This window comes from Cinclus cinclus, chromosome 15 (genome assembly GCF_963662255.1).
Source record: "Cinclus cinclus chromosome 15, bCinCin1.1, whole genome shotgun sequence".
NCBI classification, from domain to species: domain Eukaryota; kingdom Metazoa; phylum Chordata; class Aves; order Passeriformes; family Cinclidae; genus Cinclus; species Cinclus cinclus.
The window spans coordinates 8,187,849-8,209,265 of record NC_085060.1 but is presented as its reverse complement, the minus strand read 5'-3'; the positions used below and the strand labels follow the sequence as shown (position 1 = coordinate 8,209,265).

At 41.6% G+C, this 21,417-nt stretch overlaps 1 protein-coding gene across 2 annotated transcripts; it reads right to left on the bottom strand.

Moving 5' to 3' along the window:
* Nucleotides 1-1,107: 1,107 nt before the first annotated feature.
* On the bottom strand, nucleotides 1,108-10,702 carry MOSPD1 (motile sperm domain containing 1). Of its 2 annotated transcripts, XM_062503025.1 has the most exons (5): nucleotides 10,177-10,702; nucleotides 9,922-9,997; nucleotides 6,992-7,218; nucleotides 4,871-5,032; nucleotides 1,108-2,488 (listed from the first exon to the last, which is right to left on the bottom strand). In XM_062503025.1, the coding sequence occupies exons 1-5, from the start codon at nucleotides 10,328-10,330 to the stop codon at nucleotides 2,457-2,459; spliced, it is 651 nt and encodes a 216-aa protein (XP_062359009.1). In that variant the 5' UTR covers nucleotides 10,331-10,702; the 3' UTR covers nucleotides 1,108-2,456. The 2 variants fall into 2 exon arrangements, with proteins under 2 accessions (XP_062359009.1, XP_062359010.1); XM_062503026.1 differs by lacking the exon at nucleotides 4,871-5,032.
* Between the last annotated feature and the right edge of the window lie 10,715 nt (nucleotides 10,703-21,417).

Below are 21,417 nucleotides of genomic sequence, written 5' to 3'. Positions count from 1 at the left end.
ATTGCTTCTGCTGGATGATCTCAAAGCCCTCCCAACTGTTTGCTGAAAATACTTGCCCATTGCAAGGAAATGACTGTTTATGTTAGGAGTCAGGAATGGGAAATGACGTGAACACTTAACTGCTTTTCCTGGTGTTTCTAAGAGGTATATTCAGTGTCTTGGGTCTTATTTCCAAAGGTGTTCAGTGTTTTCTGAAAGTCTAGTATGTAAGTACTAGAGGTATGTGCATGCACATAAATATACATAAAATCAGGAAATATCTTCCAAGTCTTCTGTATCCACCAGGTAAAAATTTGCTGGTGCCCCACTATGACTATGCTGTAACATAACTTGCTATGTTCTCCCTCAGTGCTGAACTGAAACAGTCCTCAGGTCTTGTTTTCCCAAATGGGATAAATTTGTGATTCTGCAGTGTGCTGCAACCTCCCTGAAGGAGAAAGAAGTCAGAAATCACACTTGTCATCCTTTTTTCACCCAAGTACCAGTTTTATCTGCATCTGCTGAGCTACTCTGTGTTTTAAGGTTTTTTTTTTCTGTGTATTGCTCTACCGTTGCCTTGACAAAGAAGTGGTCCAATGTTTTTAGTCTTTTTGGTTGACGATAATTTTTTGTTCCTGATGTCTTTGGTAAAGGTGTTTTTCTAACCCAATCACTTCTCTTTAGATTCCTTGAAAATAACTGCTGGCATCTGTGCCCTGTGATCTCCCTTCTCCATGCATGTGCTGTCCTGCAGGACTGCAGGTGTCAGACCTGGTTACAGTCACTCATGAGTTCCTACAGGTGACATTGTCACTTCTGCAATTGCCTGGCAAAACATGATCCTGGTCCATGACTGGAATACCAGGATATAGGGGGGAAGAAAGGTTTGTGTTGGGGCTTTTTAATCAGCTTGGGCACAACAAAATGTTCAGCCTGGCTGTTGGGTGCTAAGATAAGGTACCACATGGCACTTTTATCTCCCCAACTTCTGCTCTATTCCCTCACCTTTCCCCAGGCAGCAACAGGTGAAACCACCTGGTGAAAATCAGAGTTCACAGCGCAGGTACTGAGGAATGGTGAAGCTACAAGAACAGATTCCTGCAGTGCCAGGAAAACACTGACCCAGCCACAGGCTCTGTGTTGGAGGGAGGTGCTGTGCCTGCAGCAGGCCCTGGCACACAGCCTTCTAAAGCAGCTGGGAACCTTTTGTGGTTTTTTTTCTTTAGTGTTTTTTTCTAGTGTTAATGTTTGACTTTATCATCTGATGCTGATCGATAGATGACACAATCCCAGTTCTTCTGAGAATCAAATTGAAGTAGCAGGTATATAAGAAAAAAATGTAGTGGTTAACATTTTTCAACTTCTGTTCCTCTTTTTTTAAGAAACAAATTTTTGCAGTTTCTTTGTATCTCCATGTGTAAGAAGAAAAGCAACCCATAACATGCAGGGGGAAAGGTTTGATTTCCAAACTTTATTATTCATAACAGAGCATACTCTATAGACTTCTTACAAACAAAGATTTGTCTGTATGAATCCAACGCAGTAATAGCTGCCCTTTTAGAATTAACATCTCGACAATGAAATGTCAAATGAAGGGAAATACTTGTTGTATGAAACAAGATTAATGTTCACCTTAAATATGAAACTGGCATTTAAGCAGGAGTTTCTGATAGAAGTCACTGTGGTAGCTGTGGGAGGAGGGATGTAGAGAAATGTCTTTGCTATTTCACTTAGTTTGGTCTCTAAAATAGAAAAAATGGTGATTTTTTTATTAATACAAGCTCAGCTTCTGTTAATGCCACTTCCATGCATCCCTAATAAATGAAGGGATCTGATTACAGAAACTTGTTTTTATTGTCTAATAATTGTGGTACAAAATGGCTGTTGCAAGAAATTATTTTCCCAGGTAAGAAAATGAGCACTCGATGATACATTGGTAATGATGAAGTAAGAAATTTGAGAGTTACTTCTTCACCTAAAATTCATGGTTTATTTCACAGTCCCACTGATGGAATTTTTCATTTTCTTCAATGATCAGTCACAACTCTCACCCCTCTGGTATGTATACACAGAAATGTTATGTGCCAGCCTCAGCAGGTACAACCACAAACCAAATGAGTGTTTTTACAGGAGACAGTTTGCTTTTATAGTGATCACGCACTGATGTGAACATAGACTAAAAATAACAAATGTTGTTTTAATAAGGATTTTTTACAGTAGGCATAGATATAAAAGTTTTTCAAATTATTTTCACAGGTATCACTGAACATTTCATAGCTGTCTGTTACAGAAGCACCGCAAAGTGCTTTGAGTCTTTCATTTATTATACACAGTTAAAATATATTACACTTCTGAAGGTATCTTAAATCACTGAACAGTTTTGCTAGCATCTTAATGAGCCAAATGGGAGTAAAAGGCAGTCCACATTCATGATGTGAATATACAGTAAGGTGTTTGACATCCTATGAACTCATTGCTCATGTTCTCAAAATAACCATGGTGATGAGACCTGAAAGACAAGAATTAAGAACTAAACAATTCAATTTCACTCAAAATAAAACATTTAAAATAAAGAGTTTACCCTGACACAGGCCAGAAAATATGGTAAAAGTGCATAAATACATGCAGAATGAATTTATATACATACTTAAATATTAGAAGTATTGCTCCAAATTTTGATATAGTCAAAAATCTGTGCTGATGTGTGATGCATCAAATAACTGAATATCAAAGAAGAGAGAAATACTCCAAACAATTACTGATCTCTCTGCTGACAAATCATGGCATTGAAGTTTTGATCTGGGTAACTGTAACACTAGCACCCAAAACCCATTTCTCATGGGGGCCAGTTATGGGCAGTGTCATTCCAGTGCTGAATCATCAGTAAGGCAGATCAGTTGAAGGCTCCAAGGCTTTTTTTTCTGCTCTGTGAATAATAACTGACCAAAGACCAGTTTTAGACAAAGATATTAAGCTTCCTTGTCAGTCTGCAGAGGGAGCTTTCAACAGACTCTTTGTTGTGACCTTTAGAGAGGGAGGAAAAAAAGGACTGCTCTGATAGAGGTCAAAAAAATTAAAACCAGATGAAAACAGGAACCAGGGGCTAATAAACCTACTCATGACACACTGAAAAGTTCATTTTAATTATGTGCTGATACAGGAAAAAGTACAAATCTGCTGTTCTTAGTAATGAGTTATATTGCACAAGGTAAGGAAGGTAGATGCAAGAACATAGGGGCCCCCTGAATTCCAGCCTTATGTAACATCAAAATAACAATTTATCAGTTCTTGGGCAAACTCACTTTCTTGCAGGCTCGGATGATGTCACTGTAACAGCCTTCCACTGCAGAAAGCTCAGCTAAAGCCTACAAATCTCACCACGGATAAAGACATTTCTGAGACTATTTCATCTCCTGCCACTCCATACTGATGGAACTTGGCAACTTTATGAAGATGGAGAAGGCAAAAGCACCACAGAACAGAGCTGCCTTCCATTAGATCAGCAATTTATCCCTTAAAGAGGAACTACAGCTCAGCTATTTATTAAGGTCTGCACTGGTTCAGACAATCAGTGCTCCCACAGCTGCTGGATCCTTAGCTTGGATCAATTCCATCATCACAGAGGAGCAGCAGAGGCTTCCAGAGAACAGCCTGCACCACTTGTACAGGGACTTCCAGACAATAAAGGATTTAACTCATTTCTGTAAATCAAATACTTCTCAAATATCATATAGTCCTGTTGGTGTGGTGTAACAACCCTTTCCAATTAAATGCTCCACAATTGACTTGTACTTCCTTGTGGAACAAAGTGGTTTCAACTTCTCAAGAGCAACTGACTTCCTACATGAGCAAGAGCAGCACACGAAAGAATCTGTCCATGAAAACACCAAAAACGCTGCCAGCAAACAAGTCAAAACCTCTCAAAACTTCATAGGAAATCTAGAAACAGGTTCAGTTGTTGCAAATGTATAAAGTCAAAAGGCTTAAAACTGTAGCTGGTGCCAGCAAAACCTGGAGTAATTTTCAAAAGCAGAGATAAAAACAAAGTGAGGATTACTGCAAGGTCCTGATCTGAGAATCCCTCAGCATCAGCTTGGGCAAAGAGCCACAAGTGAGATTTCAAACCACTTCAGCAGATGGGCTTTTGTGAGTCAGCAGAGTGTGCATGAACCATCACAAACTTGCACCTTTCCCCATCACTACCTCACCTCTAGCTATCAGTTTGGAGCTGCCTAGCTCTTTTCCTTTAAATCCTCATTTCTGCCAGGTAGTGGGACAGGAGAATTGAGTTTAGTGTGACTGTTCTTCAAATCTGAAAGTTACAGAGAAATAGTCATAACAAATGAAATATTGAACTCATCTATGCTAGCTAATACAGGAGCAAGTTACAAATCAGGAAGAACTGTGGGTAGTAGTGGTCTCAGACAGGGTTTATAACTTACTGCTACACATATCAGCTGCTTATTAAACAGGTACTGAGAATGAAGTATTAAAAAACAGCTCATGGGGGCTGGAGGGAGAAACACAAGAACATATTCTACATTCTGCAATAGAGGAACTATTGCAATGCAAGAGTAAGAAACAGCACATTCTGTTCAGGTGTGTTGGCAGATGAGTTGTTGTTGGCCCATTACCAAATAAAGCTGAAATTAGCACACAGGGGCCTGTGTGAAACAGGTATTAACTCAAATCTGGTCTAAAACACTTACAGTAACTAATTTACACTGCTATCACCATAGCTACAAATTAAGATTTAAGCTGAGATGCAAAACAAAACCTAACGTGGTGCTTTGTCTCCATCCAGTTTCCTGAGGCCGCTGCCAAAGACAGATGAAGTTTTCCAAACTCATTAATGTTGCAGGGAAACGTTTATAAAATCCAAAGTACTTACCTAAAACATAAGCAGCTACTAACTTCTGATTCACACTTAAGTGGAGGTAGAGAGGCACCAGGGATTCCATTTCCCCCAATGTAGGTAGCATTAGTGCTGCGACACACACCACTCCAAGGAAGACTGTGAGTAAACTAGGTCCCGACGAGGCAGTTCTGTTTTCTGAAAAACCAAGACAGCACCAATTATAAGGAAGATCTAAATAATATAAACATTAAGTATTCTGCAAAAATGTCTGCAGTACATGGGAGCTGAAATACCCTTACAATTTCCTTTTTGCTCTGGAGTTTGCAGGGGGTGGAAGACAACTCTTAAACCCACCCTTCTAAACCTTCTGCATTCTGCAGTGGAGGAGGCTGCTCCCTGTTTTGATGCTGGAACTTGTTTACACATGACTTCCCAAACCCCTCCCTTCTGGAGGAACAGAGCCTGCCAGGCCCAGTTGCTAAATATACACACTCAGGACAGCTGGATGTCTCAGCAATGCTTGAGGTTTCCCCGTGCATCCTGACTCCAATCCTTGATATGTTCCTTCAGTGATCAGCAATCAGCTAAGAGCACCCAAAAGACTGCACAGGCAGGTAACTGCTCACACCTCCTGAACAAAAGCTGTCTGCTGCAGGAGCACAGGTTCTTGGGACAGGTTCTTGAGCTCCCCTTCATTCTTTACAGGAATGTACATTCCCTTCATTCTTTACAGGCTCAGGCTATACCTGAGCCAGAATCAGTTTAGATGCCACAAAACCAGTAAAATTTGAATCTTAGTTTAAAAACTGTGAGAGTGAACCACTCTGACCGTCCAGTATTACCAGAATAAGGAAATGCAAGCCACAGACAATAAAGAATCCTTCATAGTCTTTACTGCCGTGCACTTCAGCAGCTAGAAACTACTCAAAGACCCACTGTGTCATCTTTGAAAAGAGCTGTCAACATGTTAGCTGAATACCTCTAACCAAATCCTTAAGATCCATTGGAAAATAGCCAACGTTTTTATCACCTTCTCCTATCCTCAGTGACTAGCAATACGTGCTCTATTTTAATTCCATAAATCTCTTATTTCCAGGTTGCAAGTTACATGCAAAACTGCAGTTTCTTTGTTCACTGCTTTCCTGCAAGTAAGCAACATAATGCAGTCAACAAGGTTTATAAGCAGAGAAACAGCATTTGGAATAAAGTGAGTATCAGATTGCTCAGGATGGCTCAGGCCCTCAGTCCCAGAGCAACTATCATGGTAACATTTTGTTCTGTGAGCCCAGAGACCTTTGTAGGTTTGCTTTAACTGTGTATCCTACTAATATCTGGTATGAGGGTTTAATTAAAAAGTGTTTCAGCAGCCAACAAACTAAGTATAAATAGTGAAACAGATTCATTTTAACAACATGAACATTCTCAAGGAGGTTCATCTATTTTCTGGAATTTATTTTTGTTGTCCTGAAAAATGTAACAGTGGCAAGAACATTTCAGTATAAATCAGTAAAAGAAAGAATGCAGACCATCAAGAATCAGTTCAGATCAATTCAGGTACAACTTGACACTTTATATCCTACCCCTTCAATTTAACTGTGTGGCCCAGGTTTTTCAAGACTGTTGATTCATTTCCTCACTGTGTGTATGAAACATGCAGTGTTTTCAGCCACCAACTGTGGGATAGACAAAGGACAGGGCACAGAACAAGGAGCACTTTAGAAGATGTTCTGGCAATATTTTCTGCTCACCAGGAAATGGGGGATTAATGGTTTGGAACAAACTCAGAAGGGTCATATGGTTTGAAAGAGCCCAAGTGGGGGAAAAAAAAAATAACTACCATCCTTTCACAGATCAGTTCCCACTGTCTGTAGGAGAACTCTCGCTCCAGAGGACCAGTGGATGCACTCTCCAAGGTATGGCATGCAAACACAGGCAGCAAAGGGTTTGGATTGATCAAGACAGCATAAGCAGAATAGCCACAGTTTGGGTTCTTGTACACTGTCATCCTCAAGTGATAAAGACAGTCTTACAGGTAAGTAAAATTAATTCTTTAAAAATTTATTTCTGTTTATATACAAAAAATATTTTAAGTCTAGTCACTTGAGCTATTCAAAACTGATTCAGAACACAGGAGGGGTAAAAGATTTCAGCTACCTGGTTGACACAAAGTCTGCTCAAAAAAGACACTTTCAGCCAGGTGTTCTTTTATTCGTTTTTCCTCCTCTTCCTTTTGTTGTTGTTGTTCCTTTGCAGATGGAAGCAGAGTAGCAATAATCTCCTTTTTCCCTAATGCTTTCCTCTGGCTCTGCTCAGACACTTGCAGACGGAATTTATCTATGACACCATAGTAAGAAGCCCGAACGTCTCTGTGACGAATCACACTGTAGAAAAACAACATTTTCAAACAGATGAACTACCAAGAAGTATGTCTGTTGTGGAATTACATCCTGTATCACAAAGTTTGCACTCTGTCCCCCTCCTCCAGATAAACTGGAATAATCCAAACCTCCATTACCTCCTCTATCACTCAGTGTTCTTGGAGACTTGATCTTAACCTCCTGTCTTCCTTCCTTATGTTTGATTTAATTCCCAAATATAAATGCTTCTGGCCAAACAGGACAGTTAAGTCTATCTCAAGCCCATCTTTGCCTCAAAACATCAATTATCTGAAAGATGCCTCCTCCTCATGTAGCAGAGTTGTTTGATGCTGGCTGATGGTTTTAAAATGAGGGGACTGGAGTGGACAGGGAAGGGAAAGAGTTGAACAGCTGTTTGGCAAGCAACAGTCCAGCTTCTTGAGGAAAACAGCCTCAAAGCTTTACAATTTTACTTTCTCAGAAGAAAAACTCATTCCCTCTACAGAGAAGAGTCAGCTAGGGATTTTCAAAATCAGAAACCCACCGCTGAAAGCATGTTTGGAACCTATAAAAAGCACAGCTTTAAAATAGCACTGATCAACAGCAAAACAGACCTCTGAGCAGTGCTGTGCTCAACTGCCTCCTCTCTGCATTTGTGATTCATCATGAGAATACATATCTAGCATTGAAAAGCTACAACATTGAGGGTTTGAAGTGGAACCAGCTCTTAGGGTAAATAAGGATTTCAACTGTTTTTCCAGATGTTTTTTGTGAAAGGTTATTCTATGTTCCCAAGATAACAGCAGTTAATGTGAAGAACATACGCACAAATAAGAAGGCTGCCATCTCATGAGGGGGAAAAAATGACTGTACCCTTAGTAACACAGAAGAGTAGTCTTAAAATTGCTTCAACAAACTGATCTTTGTGATAATATATACATTAAAATGCTTCAAGAAATGGATTTTTATTTTTTGGTCTTCACTTAAAGTAACTATATCACATGAAGATATCTACAAGTATTAGCACGTAGCCAGTGCTTGCAACTGGTATCTAGTTTGAATAGACTATTCAACACAGGAACAGAGACCAAGTCATCCCCTCAGCAAGAGGCTGCAGTAATGTTTTACAGTGATGTCACTTCAGGGGCAAAGGAGAGTTCCTATGACAGGCTTTCAGCAACTGGAGTGTTGGCTGGGCAACTGCCTTCACTAAAACAAAAGGCTTTTTCCCCCACAACCCTAATTCATACAGCTCTTAGCATATCAGCACAGCAGATCAACTCTGATTTCTTCCTCTAACACTTCTTTTTAAATTGGTGCTCCTACTTCTAGTACCATGGTACCAACTACCAACCTAAACAGAATCTTTACATAACACTGTGCTAGGAGAACATGTATCTGCTGCCAAGCAAGGAGATATTTTCTGCAGACCCTTATAAACAGATACATTCTCCTGTTTCTTTTTAGAGATCATTGCATAATTGGAAGCTCTGTAGAATATCTATTTATCTGGCAAATGGCCATACTTGCATAGTACTGCTCATATCCTAGCAGTAAACACTGTCCTTAGACAGCAACCACTGGAATGGGATGGGGATTTTGCTGCACAAAAAAAAATCCCCTTGGAACACGTGTATGTCTTATCTTCCTTTATTTAATAAAACCCATTTGTTTAAATAAATGTAACCAATCTTGTGTAAATGTCTGCTAAAGAATGGAACAGCTCACTGATACACTGGTATATTCTGACCTGTTTAGTTCCATTTTTAGCATTGTTGCCCCTGCTTACTGAAACCTTCTAGTTCCATGCTTCTAAACTTCCCTTCTATTTAGTGAGTCCTTGGAATTTTTCAAATTGCACCTAAGGAAAACAGTCTGTAAGAATAAAGATCCATTCCCCATGAACATTTATTATTTATCTGACAAAAGATTTCTGTATATAGCCATTTGTTAGCCAGAGATTCCAGGTGGTGTTCTACAGTTTGGAAAACATCTACTCAAAAAGTTGTCTGCTTTTTTAGGTACTTTAAGAGTTTTTTCAGCTGTATCTGTACATCAGCAAAGAAATAATGCGGCAAATAGAAGATGAAAAGAGTTGGTTTATTTTAGCTTATACACCTACTCTGCTTCAGCTTTCAGCAGCCTACAGACCCTGTACATTACTGTGGTCACCTAAGCAGCCTCCTCCTGTTCTGAGTTACTGGGTTGACACTTGACAGGAGACACAGGTCTGAGAATGAGATGGGTGTTCAAGGTGAAAGGTAGGCAAAACTACCTTTATTAACATGGCTCTGGAAGATGTGCTCAGTATAATTGCATACATTTCCATTTTGCCAATCTCCAAACAAGTATTTCTCACAAACAAATCTCAACCCTGGGGGTTTTGTTTTTCTTGTTATTTCTAATAGAAAGGTGCTCAGAGGAGGCTCATATTACTCTCCCTCCTGGTTTGCAAACTCCATTACAAGATGCATTTACTGGGAATTTATTTATGCCCAAAGGCAAAATTAAAGAGGGACATATCTCCAATATTTCAATACCTCCGCTTTAGAGGGAAAGAACAAAAATCAGTCACAAGTATACATGAGATTAGGAAAACATATGTTTATCCAATATATATACATATTATAACACGCATTCTGTCATTTACAACCTCTTAAATAATAAAAGAAATTAAGGTAATAAAATGTTGCATATTAGGAAAAAATACAACCAACTTCTACTTACATATCAACACAGCACTGAGGCTTCACTGCACCAGTAGCATCCACCACTGCATATTTATTTGGAGTTGTACAAAGAACTGCAAGGAAAAGGACAGGAGTGGTAACAAATCATGAATACATCACCAGCTTCATCAACAGATACACAAAGAGACAAGAGCTTGGTTTTTTCACAGATACGATTTGTTACATGAATTATAATTGGACTGTTCAAGATCATCAACTAACCCTTAAATAGAACTTAACCTAAGAAACCCACCTTTGAATTTTAAGGCAAACTCATAGGGGTTATATAGAGTCAACACCTGCTTGTGTGTTGACTGGTCATCTGCATAAAATATAAGTTCTGTAGGAAAAACAAAAACAGGAAGATTTCCTTCCACTAACTCTGGCTGTCTTTTTTGTTGCTGCATTGGCACTGAATCCTCCTTGCTGCTTCTTGTGTTCTTATGATTTTGTATCCTCAGAGACTTCAGTTTTTGAATCGTTTAAGAATTCCAAAGCATTTTGGCAATTCTAAAGGAAAAAATGGGAAAAAAAAGAGAAAAGGCAAGAAGATTACTTCCATAAGTCTCTACTAAACTGAGGTAGTAAACAAAGGTGCAAAAATATGAAATATGATGCTTGATTATGAATCTACCCCTACTTATGTTCCTTCAAAAATACCAAAATAGAAAAAATTTTTGCACTGGGTTTCTATCTATTTAACAAACTGCTGCAAAATAAATGGATAAGCACCTCTCCAGTGTATCATGGCAGCATTTGGGGACCCAGTCCATGACTAGGTTTGCTTATGCTGGGTCTTTGCAACACAAATCAAACAACAGCAAAAAGAAATCCCATCCTTACCCCAGGATAGCAACACGTCAGAAACACGAGGGCAGAAATGAGGAAACCACATGACACTGAGACAGCAGGAGTCACTGTTTAGGCAGGAACCTTTCCGTGGGAATGGCCTCCCCGGATGAGGTATAACAAGGTAGGAATCTCCTCACCTAGGCACCCAGGTATGTCAAATCCCATGGATTCAGAACAAAGGAATGGGGAACACCTTCACGTTTTGTTTAAACCAAACTCCCTGTTCTAACTGCGTAGTTACAGGCAACGAATGGAAAAATAACTGGGAGGAGTAACACCAAACAGATTTGGGTTTATTATTTTATTAAGAGATGACAGGTTTTTCTACCACCACCATATCTAACCAAAGTCACAATTCTCCCTCTGCCACCCCCCCAGAGTTCTGTTTTATTTTGAACGACATTCCAGAACTAAAACCAGAACCCATGACCCAACCAAGAAACAATCCCAAATGTAATTCATAAAATAAAATTAAGGCCAGACTCCTCAGCACACATACCATTGACTTAACACATGACAGAGAGAACAAAGTCTTTTCCTCCTCCCTAAGAACGTCATATTTTTCCTGCAGCTTCTATAGATTAATTATCAAACTGAAGGTGTCCTTTGAGGTCTAACTTTATAGCAAAAAAATTAAAACAATAAGAAGTTCCTACTGATTCATTAGAAGTCATTTCCACTTGCCATAAAGCTTTTTAAAATAAGGTACATTTTACCTGTTCTCCAGCTCAATACACTGGATAGATGCAGAATAAAAGCATTCAGCTTCTGATATATCTAGCAGCAAATAGCCCGAACATTATGAACAATCAAAAACAAATACTTGTTTCTGCCTTATAAACATCATGATGATCACATTTCCAAGCACCAGATACGTATTCCATACTTGAAACATGACACAAGTTCATGTGTTTACTAAAGTGTATCTGTCATACCATCAGATTTACAGGTTCTGATTCTTATTCACAAACTAAGCTTTTAATTTTATGTATTTAGTTAGTAAAATAGCAAATTATCCCTGTAAAATTCAAATTCATGGATCTCACTGGAATGTCTTTCCCTATGATCCAGTTCCTTTTCAGAGCACAGGTTTGCTTCCACTTCACTGAAATGCTACTAATAATATTCTGAAAACAAATCCCCAATGACAGTGTTCCAAGCTGATGTTCTGTTACCTTATTAAGAAGAGTCTAGAAAAAGAAATGGCTCTTTAAGTGGCAATTTGGGTTCTGAGTGCTTCTTGGATTGACAGTGAATCCCTTTTGTTTCAGAAGGATCAACAAATTCTGGAATGACTTTGTACAGCAAGTGTAAGTACTATTTCTTGAACAGCTTCATGCACTATTGCAAAGCTAGTTTCATTGTTCCATTCAAACATATTAAGTCTATATGAAAAGCTGATGTGGAAAAACTGCCAGTATGTAGGAATACAAAATACCTTTTGATACTTCTCATAGGCAGAAGATTAAGAATTATTTATTTAAATTTCTTTTACCAAAGTTAGCTCAATGCAGTATACAGTAAGAATATGTTTGAATCTTTGGTTCTCATATCTATCTAAACTCAGAACATCATGTGTAACAGAAATACAGGCAAATTTTGACATTAGCAAAAGGGATTTTTTTCAAATAAACTTTTTAAGCTACCATAAAACCAACAGCAAGCCACTGCCAGACAGCTTGACTATGTTTAATAAAATTTTCAAGTATTGTTTATAATAATCAGTATTATTTTGATGCTTTAGTTTTTTATTTAAACATTGCACATGTATCATTCCAATTCCTGGTTTCATCCTCCACCTCCAGTTTCTTCAGCTCAGTCCATGGCAAGAGTTCAGTATCCAAAACCCCCACAATTCTCAGGATCAGTGGAGGAAAGGATCACAAAACCTATCAACAGGCTCATTTTTGTTACACATCTGTGGAAAACAGCATGCAAACCTCCCAGGACTCCACAACCTGCAAGCAGAAAGCCACCAATCTTAAAAAAGTATATCCCATTATTGCTTCCTTTTCCTATTTACCTTGGCTGGATGAGGAGCTACCACCCAAACTTGAAAAAGTAACATCTGGCAGGCCTATAGTAGATACATTTACTGACACAGCAGTGTCATTCAGGGTAAAAATTTCCAGATTCCTAAGCAAGCAACCAGCATCCTTTTCAAGACAACAGTTTTATCTTAGAAGTCACCTTGCTGGGATATCTCACCAAGTGACAGGGATAAAAGCACTTGTCCCAAAGACTGATTGATAAACCACACGTATGCCAGGGAGATGTGATGGTTTAGTATTGATACATTTCATGACAGCACACCTTTCCCATCCATGAGAAACTGTCAACACTTGCACAGAGGAAGTTTGTATCACCACGCCTTTGCTGCCCAGATTAGCCCCACAGCAACTCTAATGGTGAGAATAAGGTCACATACCCCAGACAGCTCATGAACAGAAATTCAGCTGCCACCCTTCTGCACCTCCACCACTACATTTTGTGGTCAACAGTCACCACATAAAAGTAAGCACAAGCAAATCTGTCCCAACCCAGGACCTGTGGTCTCAGGCCTGTGATTTGCACTGCACAAATGGGCTTCTCCCAGCAGCACCGATGAAATTCCCGCAGGAGCAGGGATCTGCCAGAGGTAACACCCGAACAATGCCAGCTCACTTCCCAGCGCCCTTTGAAGTCCTGACAAACAATCGTCACTGGTATTTTTTCAGCACAATAGGGATCTTTCCTCCCTGAAGTTACTAAATATATACTGCTGGTGTCACAATAGCACAGATCTGACAGTGTTTCCTCCGAAATCCCTTTCTTCATAAATTTTACTTGACAGAGAAAAACATGAAGTGAAATGTTATTTCTGACCCTGGAGAGAAGTTACATCTATTGTGATTTGCTTTTACTTAACAAGTATCTGCTGAATAAATAAATCAACTGAGGAACTTTTTTGTTCCCATTTTAACTTCCAAGACACTCATCACCACGGCTTCCCAGTGCATTTGTTGTTTGTTTTTCTTCATAACAACTGCAAATAACTCTACAGAATGTCATCGGGTAAACACTTCATTCAGAAGAAAACTTCTTTACAGTCATGTCTCCACACTGCTGTTTTAAAAGTTGACTAATTACAGTGTAATCTACTTTTGTTACACCTCATGATCTAGCCCTTAAACCTATACAAGTCTATACACTATACACTAGATACCCAGTAAAACTGATGCTTTTTGAGTGCATATTTCCAAAATAAACCCCAAAGTCTTCTCAAAATTCCCTCCTATGCCAAGCTGAACAATCACTTTAAGCTACATGTAAATGCAGCATGGGATCTGAAGCACTCCATAAACATTTTGTTTCTCCAAAATGTTTTGAAGGCCTCAACGTGCATTTACGCAAACCAATGTTTAAACTACCTGCAATTATTTGGGAGCGTCACCCAACGATGAGAGCACAGAGCCAGCAGCCAGGATGGCTGGATTCCATTATTGCTAACTCTGTCACTGACACTCCATGACCTTGAGCAAGTTGGTTAACCTCACCTCAATTTGCTGATCTATGAAGGCACACGTTCTGCAAAGTATTTCAGTAGGCGGACAGTTCCCTTTGAACCAGCAGAGCTGCTCTGATACTTTGCAAAACTGCTACTGTTTACCCCTTCACAGGATGATGAGAAATGTCATCAGTAACTGTCTCCAGGATGCTGTAAAATGAAATAGTCTCAAAGTGTTAACTATTAGCACGGATGACCACGCTTACAAATCATGCCCATACTGACAGCAAGATTTATTAGGACCACATTATTTTTTTAAATTATGAAAAGGTGACTAACAAAAAGAAATATTTAAATGCAACTAAGCGGCATGAAAAGCAGTGAAAAATTAACAGCTGTGCATTGCTTCTGATCCATTCTGCTACAGGCTCGCAAGGATCCTAGAGAAGACATTCAAGGGCACATGTGCTTTAGTCTCTATTTCCTCGCTTTAAGTTTGCGTTCAATGCATTAAACTGGCTGATTTTTAAATGTGTCTTGTGCTCATTAGCGCTGCGTGGCCCCAAACCGCCTCAGATTAACAGAGGGGAACACTCTTCCTTGGGAGCGCGACGGGAGGAAAGGCGTTCCGAGCCGTGCCCGCTGCCGGCAGGGCACGGCGGTAATTGCACACTCTTAATTGATCCTCTTTGTTCTCCGAGGAGGAGCGGCAGCGATACGGGCTGAGGCAGCTGCGCGATAACGGCGCCTCCCGCAGCCGGTCCGGCACCTCCACACCGCCCGGCCCGAGCCCGAGCCCGAGCCCGAGCCCGAGCCCGGCCCCGCACCGCCGTCCCTCGGAGCGACCCCCGGCCCCGCAGCCGGCCCCGCACCGCCCGCAGCCCCGCCGGGAAGCGGCGCCAGGCCGGGGCCTCAAGAGAGCGGCCGCCGCCCCGCTCCCCGTCCCGGCCCCGCCGCGCTCCCGCAGGGCCTGCGGGGGGCAGGGGCGTGAGGCCCGGCCCGCGGGGCCGCGCAGCCCGGGACGGGCCGGGCCGGGCCGGGCCGGGCCGGGCCGGGCCGGGCCGCGGGTATCGCTCCGCTCGCTCGCCCGCCCCGCGCCCGCTGTCGCCCCTCGCCCCGACTCACCCGCCCGGGGCCGCTGGTGCGGGCTGGCGCGGCGCCCCTTTGTCCGCCCGTCACTGCGGGCAGCGCTGGGGCTGCTGGGACCGACCGGCCGCCGCCGCGTCACCGCCCCGCCCGCCGCCCGCCCCCGCCGCCATGTCGGGGCCGCCCCGGTTCGCCGGGCTCCGCCGGCCTCGGCACCGCGGCGGGAGGCGCTGCTTCCCCCGCCCGGCAGCCTCGGCACCGCCGGTTCCCCGGACAGCGCGGCTTGTGCGGCCGGCCCGGCGCCTCTTAGCTGCGGGCGGTGTTTTTTTAATAATGCTTCAGCGCATCTCGCGGTTCCCGAGTCTGACCCCGTCCCGGCGGGGTTCCTGCCCCTCTCCCGGCTCCCGCTGCGCTCGGGACCGCCGTGCGTTCTGCCCTGCGGGTCCCAGGGCAGCTCGGGCTCACCTCGGTGCCGCCCATCGCTGGCAGGTCCCGGTTGGAGGGGCCGGCGGGGATCACCCCGGGCTGAGCCGGGGTGGAAGCGTTAGCGAGTCGGACAGCCAGGCGTGACCGTCTGCTCATCCAGCAGCACGGCTTAAACTGGGACACCCTGTCCCTGTAAACGCTTCCATGCTGTTACCTTTGTTCTTTATTCCTCTTATTTACCTAATGTGCTTTCATTCAATTGGGCTGTGGACTTCAGCTCGTGCTATGCGTTATCCACTGTATCATCTTTCCTTATTTTTTTTCCCAGCTTCCTTTCTGTATAATACAAACAAATCCATGTGTTATTACCACCCAGTATAATCCCAAACTTCAAGATCTTCAATGCAGCAAAATGTTTTTGTTTCAAGTCAGGTGGATAATTAAAGTTTATATTGAGATACCCAGTAGAGGATTGCAAAATCTTCTACCCATTACGAAGCTTTACCCCTCAGTGAAATGAATACATATCCGTGGTGAAATAAACACAGCAGCAAGGAGTGTTTCACAATAACATCATGAATGTTCGTCCAGAACAGGAAGTAACACATTTAAAATCACGGAAGACATTAAGTAAAGAAATTCTAAAAAGTATATTTTCCAACTTAGGCAAGGTATGTGTATTAGCACTCACCTTTTTCTGCAGATCTAATGGTTCATTAAGAAGTTCAGTCTTACAGCCACAAGATACATAATATTGTTAAATTATTATGTAGAGAAATTATAATCTTGTCAGAATTTCTGAAAATGTATGCAGTGAAAACTGGCAAAATACTTTGTTTCTTGACGAGTGTAAATCAGTTTCGATTTTAACACGTTTAAAAATAAACTGGAATTCTTGTTTTTAAAAAGGTTTTCAGACTTCAGCCTTTCAGGATACATTCAGAAAATTATTATGATTTTACTGAATATTAATCCAATGGAGTGTGTTCCTCGCTTTGGAAACCTGTCTCAGAAGAAGCAGCAGACATAAACATGCTTCAGAGATATTCAAATTAATAATAACCAGAATGATCAAATGAAAACATAATCTCAAATGGCTAGACTTAAAAGCACATTAATTAGACAAATTGGCATTTTCCAGTTCATCCAGTTCATTTACAAAGAAAGTTCAGGCTCTCTAAAAGCAGGTGTTATGTCTGCCTCTGTAAGTTTCCCAGGGTCCAACTTTTTTCTGTCACACGTTTGATAAGGTTTGCATGCACCTGTTGAAAATCAGGAATGGAGCTGATCTTCCTCTCCTACCCATCGATCACTACAGCTGGTGTCCAGGTTGTTCTGTGATTTTTAAAAGCCCTGCTTTAACTCCAATTAAATGTGAAAACCTGTATGAGTGCGAGTAGGACTCGGTGGTGTTCTGTCCTTGCTGCTGGCGCTGGTGCCTCGGAGATCACAAAACCACATCCCTGGCAATTGTTCCCTTGGGAGAGGCTCTGCCCATCCCAGACATTCCCGAAGATCCGTGTGTGCCATGGCTGTTGAACCAGCACTGAAACATCCCAAAGCTGTTTGGTTTGGGGCACGAACAAGCCTGACGTGGCCCCGTCCCGCTGCCCTTGCCGTGCCTCGCTGCCTCCGGGGATGCAGAAGGATGGAGAGGGTGAGTGCGGGGTGCTCCGTGCTGGATGCTCCGGGAAGGCTGCTCAGCTGCGCCGGGAGAGGTGGAGACTGCTGCCTTGTGTGGCAGTAACCGGGAGTATCTCAGATCTTATGCCAAGTTCTCTCCTTTTTCGTCATGTCATGGTTTCTTTTGATTTCTCCTTTTTGGGTGGCTTTATTCTGGCTGAATAATTACTTATTTCTGCAATTAGAGTGAGGTTGAGGCTGCATTCCTTGCTATGATGCTGGTAGAGCAGGGAAAAGATGAGAGGAGAAAATGCAGGTGAAGAAGACAACAGAAGTACAGTAGTACAGAAATGTAAGATGCAGCAAAGAATCTGCAACAAGTTTGTCAGGCCACCTTAAAAGTGAACCAAGGTGTGAAAAAATGCTGTTCCTGCAGCTTATATTTTTTTTTACCTACCTTAGAAACTGCTGTGAGTTACCTAAAAGCATTGGCTAGTCTTCTGTTACATAAAATATTGCCTCCTTGTAGCATGAAACATGACAGCGGAGTGTGCAGAGATTAAATGCTCCTGGATGACTCTGTGGTGGTTTGGTTGTGGTGATTATCCAACTCTTTAAATACTTCATATGGGAGATTCACAACTCATTTATCATAGAAAAGGTTTTCTTAAGTTGTGAGAAACACAGCTTTATGTCTAATTCCTGTAATTTTGCACACTTGATTAGCAACATATTCCACTTTCTCTGTAATGGCATAAGGACAAAATATAGCATTTATAACATGCTTGGGTTCTGTGTCCACCACTAGCCCAGTGGGCCTGGAACATTGGCATGTGTGTGCTGGCCCATGCAACTGAAGAGGCTGACTGCAAACACTTAATAAGGGGTCTTCTTTAATGAATCCTCAGTCTGAAGAAGTCACACAGATTAAATTATGCGTTTGCAAAATCTGATATGAAAACCACAAGTGAGCAGATAGGAGGGAGCTGAACACTTTATATATCTCAATCTTACCTATATCTCATGATGTGTTTAATTCTTACTAATCAATAATCTTAATATGATGTTTTGTTTTTCTTGACAGTTCCCTGCTCCATGGCACAATGTGGCAGATCCTCTTTGGCTTTGAAGTAACTCAGGAAAGGGAGTGACGTATCTGCCTTTCCATTTGCACTCATGTTGTCCTTTTGTAGAAAATCATTGGAGTTTTCTTTCTAATTAATACTAATTTATTTAAAAATCTCCATAGTATTTTTTTCACTTTTAAAGGCTAGCAGAAGAAACAATACTGCATTTAAACTATCACCTTAAAGCAGCATATATGTTCTGACTTACAATAAAAGCATTGTATAGAATAGAAGCAACAATTATTTAACCTAAATTGTCCAAGCTGTTCTTGTAACTTTAATTCACCAGCAAAAGTGTTTTGTTTTTTTTTTTTACTTGCTTATGTGGCAGGTTTTCAAATTTCCCCCCTCCAGTGGCAGTGAGCTGTATTCCCACTCCCTGTCACTGGGGACTCGTGTGTATTTCTTGTTTCAGAGGTTAGACTGTGTGTTTTTATGACTAATGATGTGAACCTTGGGAGCCACATATCTCAATACCATTGAGAAAATATCTAGATTTCTGTTAAAGTGTAATCCTTTTCAGGGCATGCCTATACAGAAGAGTTAAAGACAGCTCAAAGCTCTCTCTGCCCATGCTCCCCACCGGCTGGAGCCAAGCCAGTTCCATTTAGGAATCTTTTAGCTCAGCTCTTTGCCTGTGTTGCTGGGTCCCTGGGATGTGCCTATAGGCACAGTGAGCACAGCATGCCAGAAAGCCATATTTGCTGCAGGACAGAGAAAATTATTTGAGGAAAATACATCCTGAAGTGTCACTGTCTTTAAAATACTGAATGTAAACAAGGGCAGGTTTCATGCATGCTCAGTGAATAAGGCTAAGCATAAGATCTAAGGGATCAAGTCCCTTTCAGGTCTCTTACTGAGTGAATTTTGTCCAAAACGTGTTTGCATTACACTTCAAATGGGCATCAGGGTTCAATTCCTTGTACTTGGTGTCTTATGGTTCTTCATGTGGTAGCTCCCGACATGCTGTGCTCCTGAGCTGTATGAAAGAAGCCATAATCGGGTCTTAGACACCATGGTATTTATAATAATTTTGAAACCTCAGAGAGAACAAACATTTGGAGGTTTATAGACAGTCATCATCTTTATGAAGTGTAGGATCTATTTCTGCATTGTCTGCAGGACCCTGCTGAGAATCTCCATGTCCTGCTCATTGGAAAGCTGCAAACCCAGCATGGGCTCTACTTTTTTCCAAGGATGTGTGCATCCATCTCTTATAAATAAGCAGTGATGGTTGTTTCATTAGACCTCTAATAAGATCTCTATTTTTTTTTCCTTTCAAAGATGTTTATTTAGTGTTGTCACATACTTATAATATCATCTCAACAGTAAGAGTCTATCCTGTCAGATTTACAGCTATTATAAAACATGACGCTATCTGCATACAAATGGATGGTGGGAGCCCTACAGACATTTCCCTTATTATTACTGCCTAAGGAAGCAATAAAAATTTAACATTTACCATCGGGAAACACCTGCAGAGATTAAATTAAAACTAGATTATATGCTTATGAGTTATATGTTACAAAAGCAAACTCTTTAGAGATTAACATAAAAATCATTGTTATCAAAATCTTATTAAAAGCTTCAGTTAATACACTCAATTTTGCACCTCCACTGCTCAAGCGTTCTCTGTGTGTGACTTGCTAAGTCTTTGTGCAGCTGTAGGGAGGGGAGGCAGGGCAGCCTCAGCAAAAGCCTGTCCTGATATTTGGGTTTGTTGCTCCAAGCTGACTGCAGGTACCATTTGTCCTTCCCTCTCTGATGCTGGTTGCTCTCTGAAGGCCTCTCCACACTGCACACTCTGTTTCTTGAGCATGGTGCCAAGGCAGGCTCCAGGCTTCCTTGTGGAGTTCTGCTGGGAATTACTCTGGAGAGCACTTGTCCTTGCTGAACTCGTTCTTTTAATATGGTCAGCAGGACCAAGACGAGGGATTTTCAAAGGCTAGAAGTTGAGGACAAGGAGCTGCTGTTGCTGCTAAGCAGTTGGACTTGTGTTAATTTGTGCAGCTTTTGACATGTTCCAAACACGCTGCAGAAGAGAGATCAGGAGGCAACTGGGCTGGAGTCGATCTCTGACCTGGAAATTCAAAATGCTTCTGAATTTGGGCTTTGCTGCCACCAATGATTGAGAAGCTTAGAGTACAGATAATCTACCTGCTCTGGCTCAAAGAGGACATGCAGATCTTACCTGTACCTGATTTGCACACACAGTGGTTAGGGTTTATTTCTTCATCTGGTATTACAGTGGCCCTTTCCCCTACATGCATTAGAAGCAACCTGCCTTGGGAATATTCCAAACTGTGTATGGGAGGGTATCACTCGTGAACCGCCTGAATTGCTTACATGAATGCCCAGGCCAAATCCCCCTTTGACTGTGGAGATTCTGCCAAGTTTGGTGGATTTGGAAGAGGTCACACTAAGAAGAGGTTAAGATAATTGCTTCTATGATTGTAAAATAACCAGAGTTGTATAGTTTACCAAAGGCCAAACCCAGAAGATTGTTAGGGAGTGTCAGACCATGGTTTCCTCAAGACATTTATTCTGAAGACAAGTATGATATAGGGAAGCTTCTGGTGATTTTTTCCAACCCCACACCATCTCCTCTGATGTGCTGGCACAGACCATAACATTGAGTTAAATGAATGAGGAGTGTTGGTGGAATACAATTTAAAAAAACCCCAACACAACTTAGGCTTATAGAAATAGACAAAATAGTGAATAGTCCTGTGGGGTGGGGAATGCAGAGCCAACGCAGACCCAAAGAAAGGGAGTAGAAATGGCTGGAACTTGCTTTACAGGGAAGAAAAAATGTCAGTGACCTAACATTTTAAGTAATAAAGATTTGTTGGCCCAGCTGATTTTTTCTGAAATAGGTTAGGGAGTGTTCAAA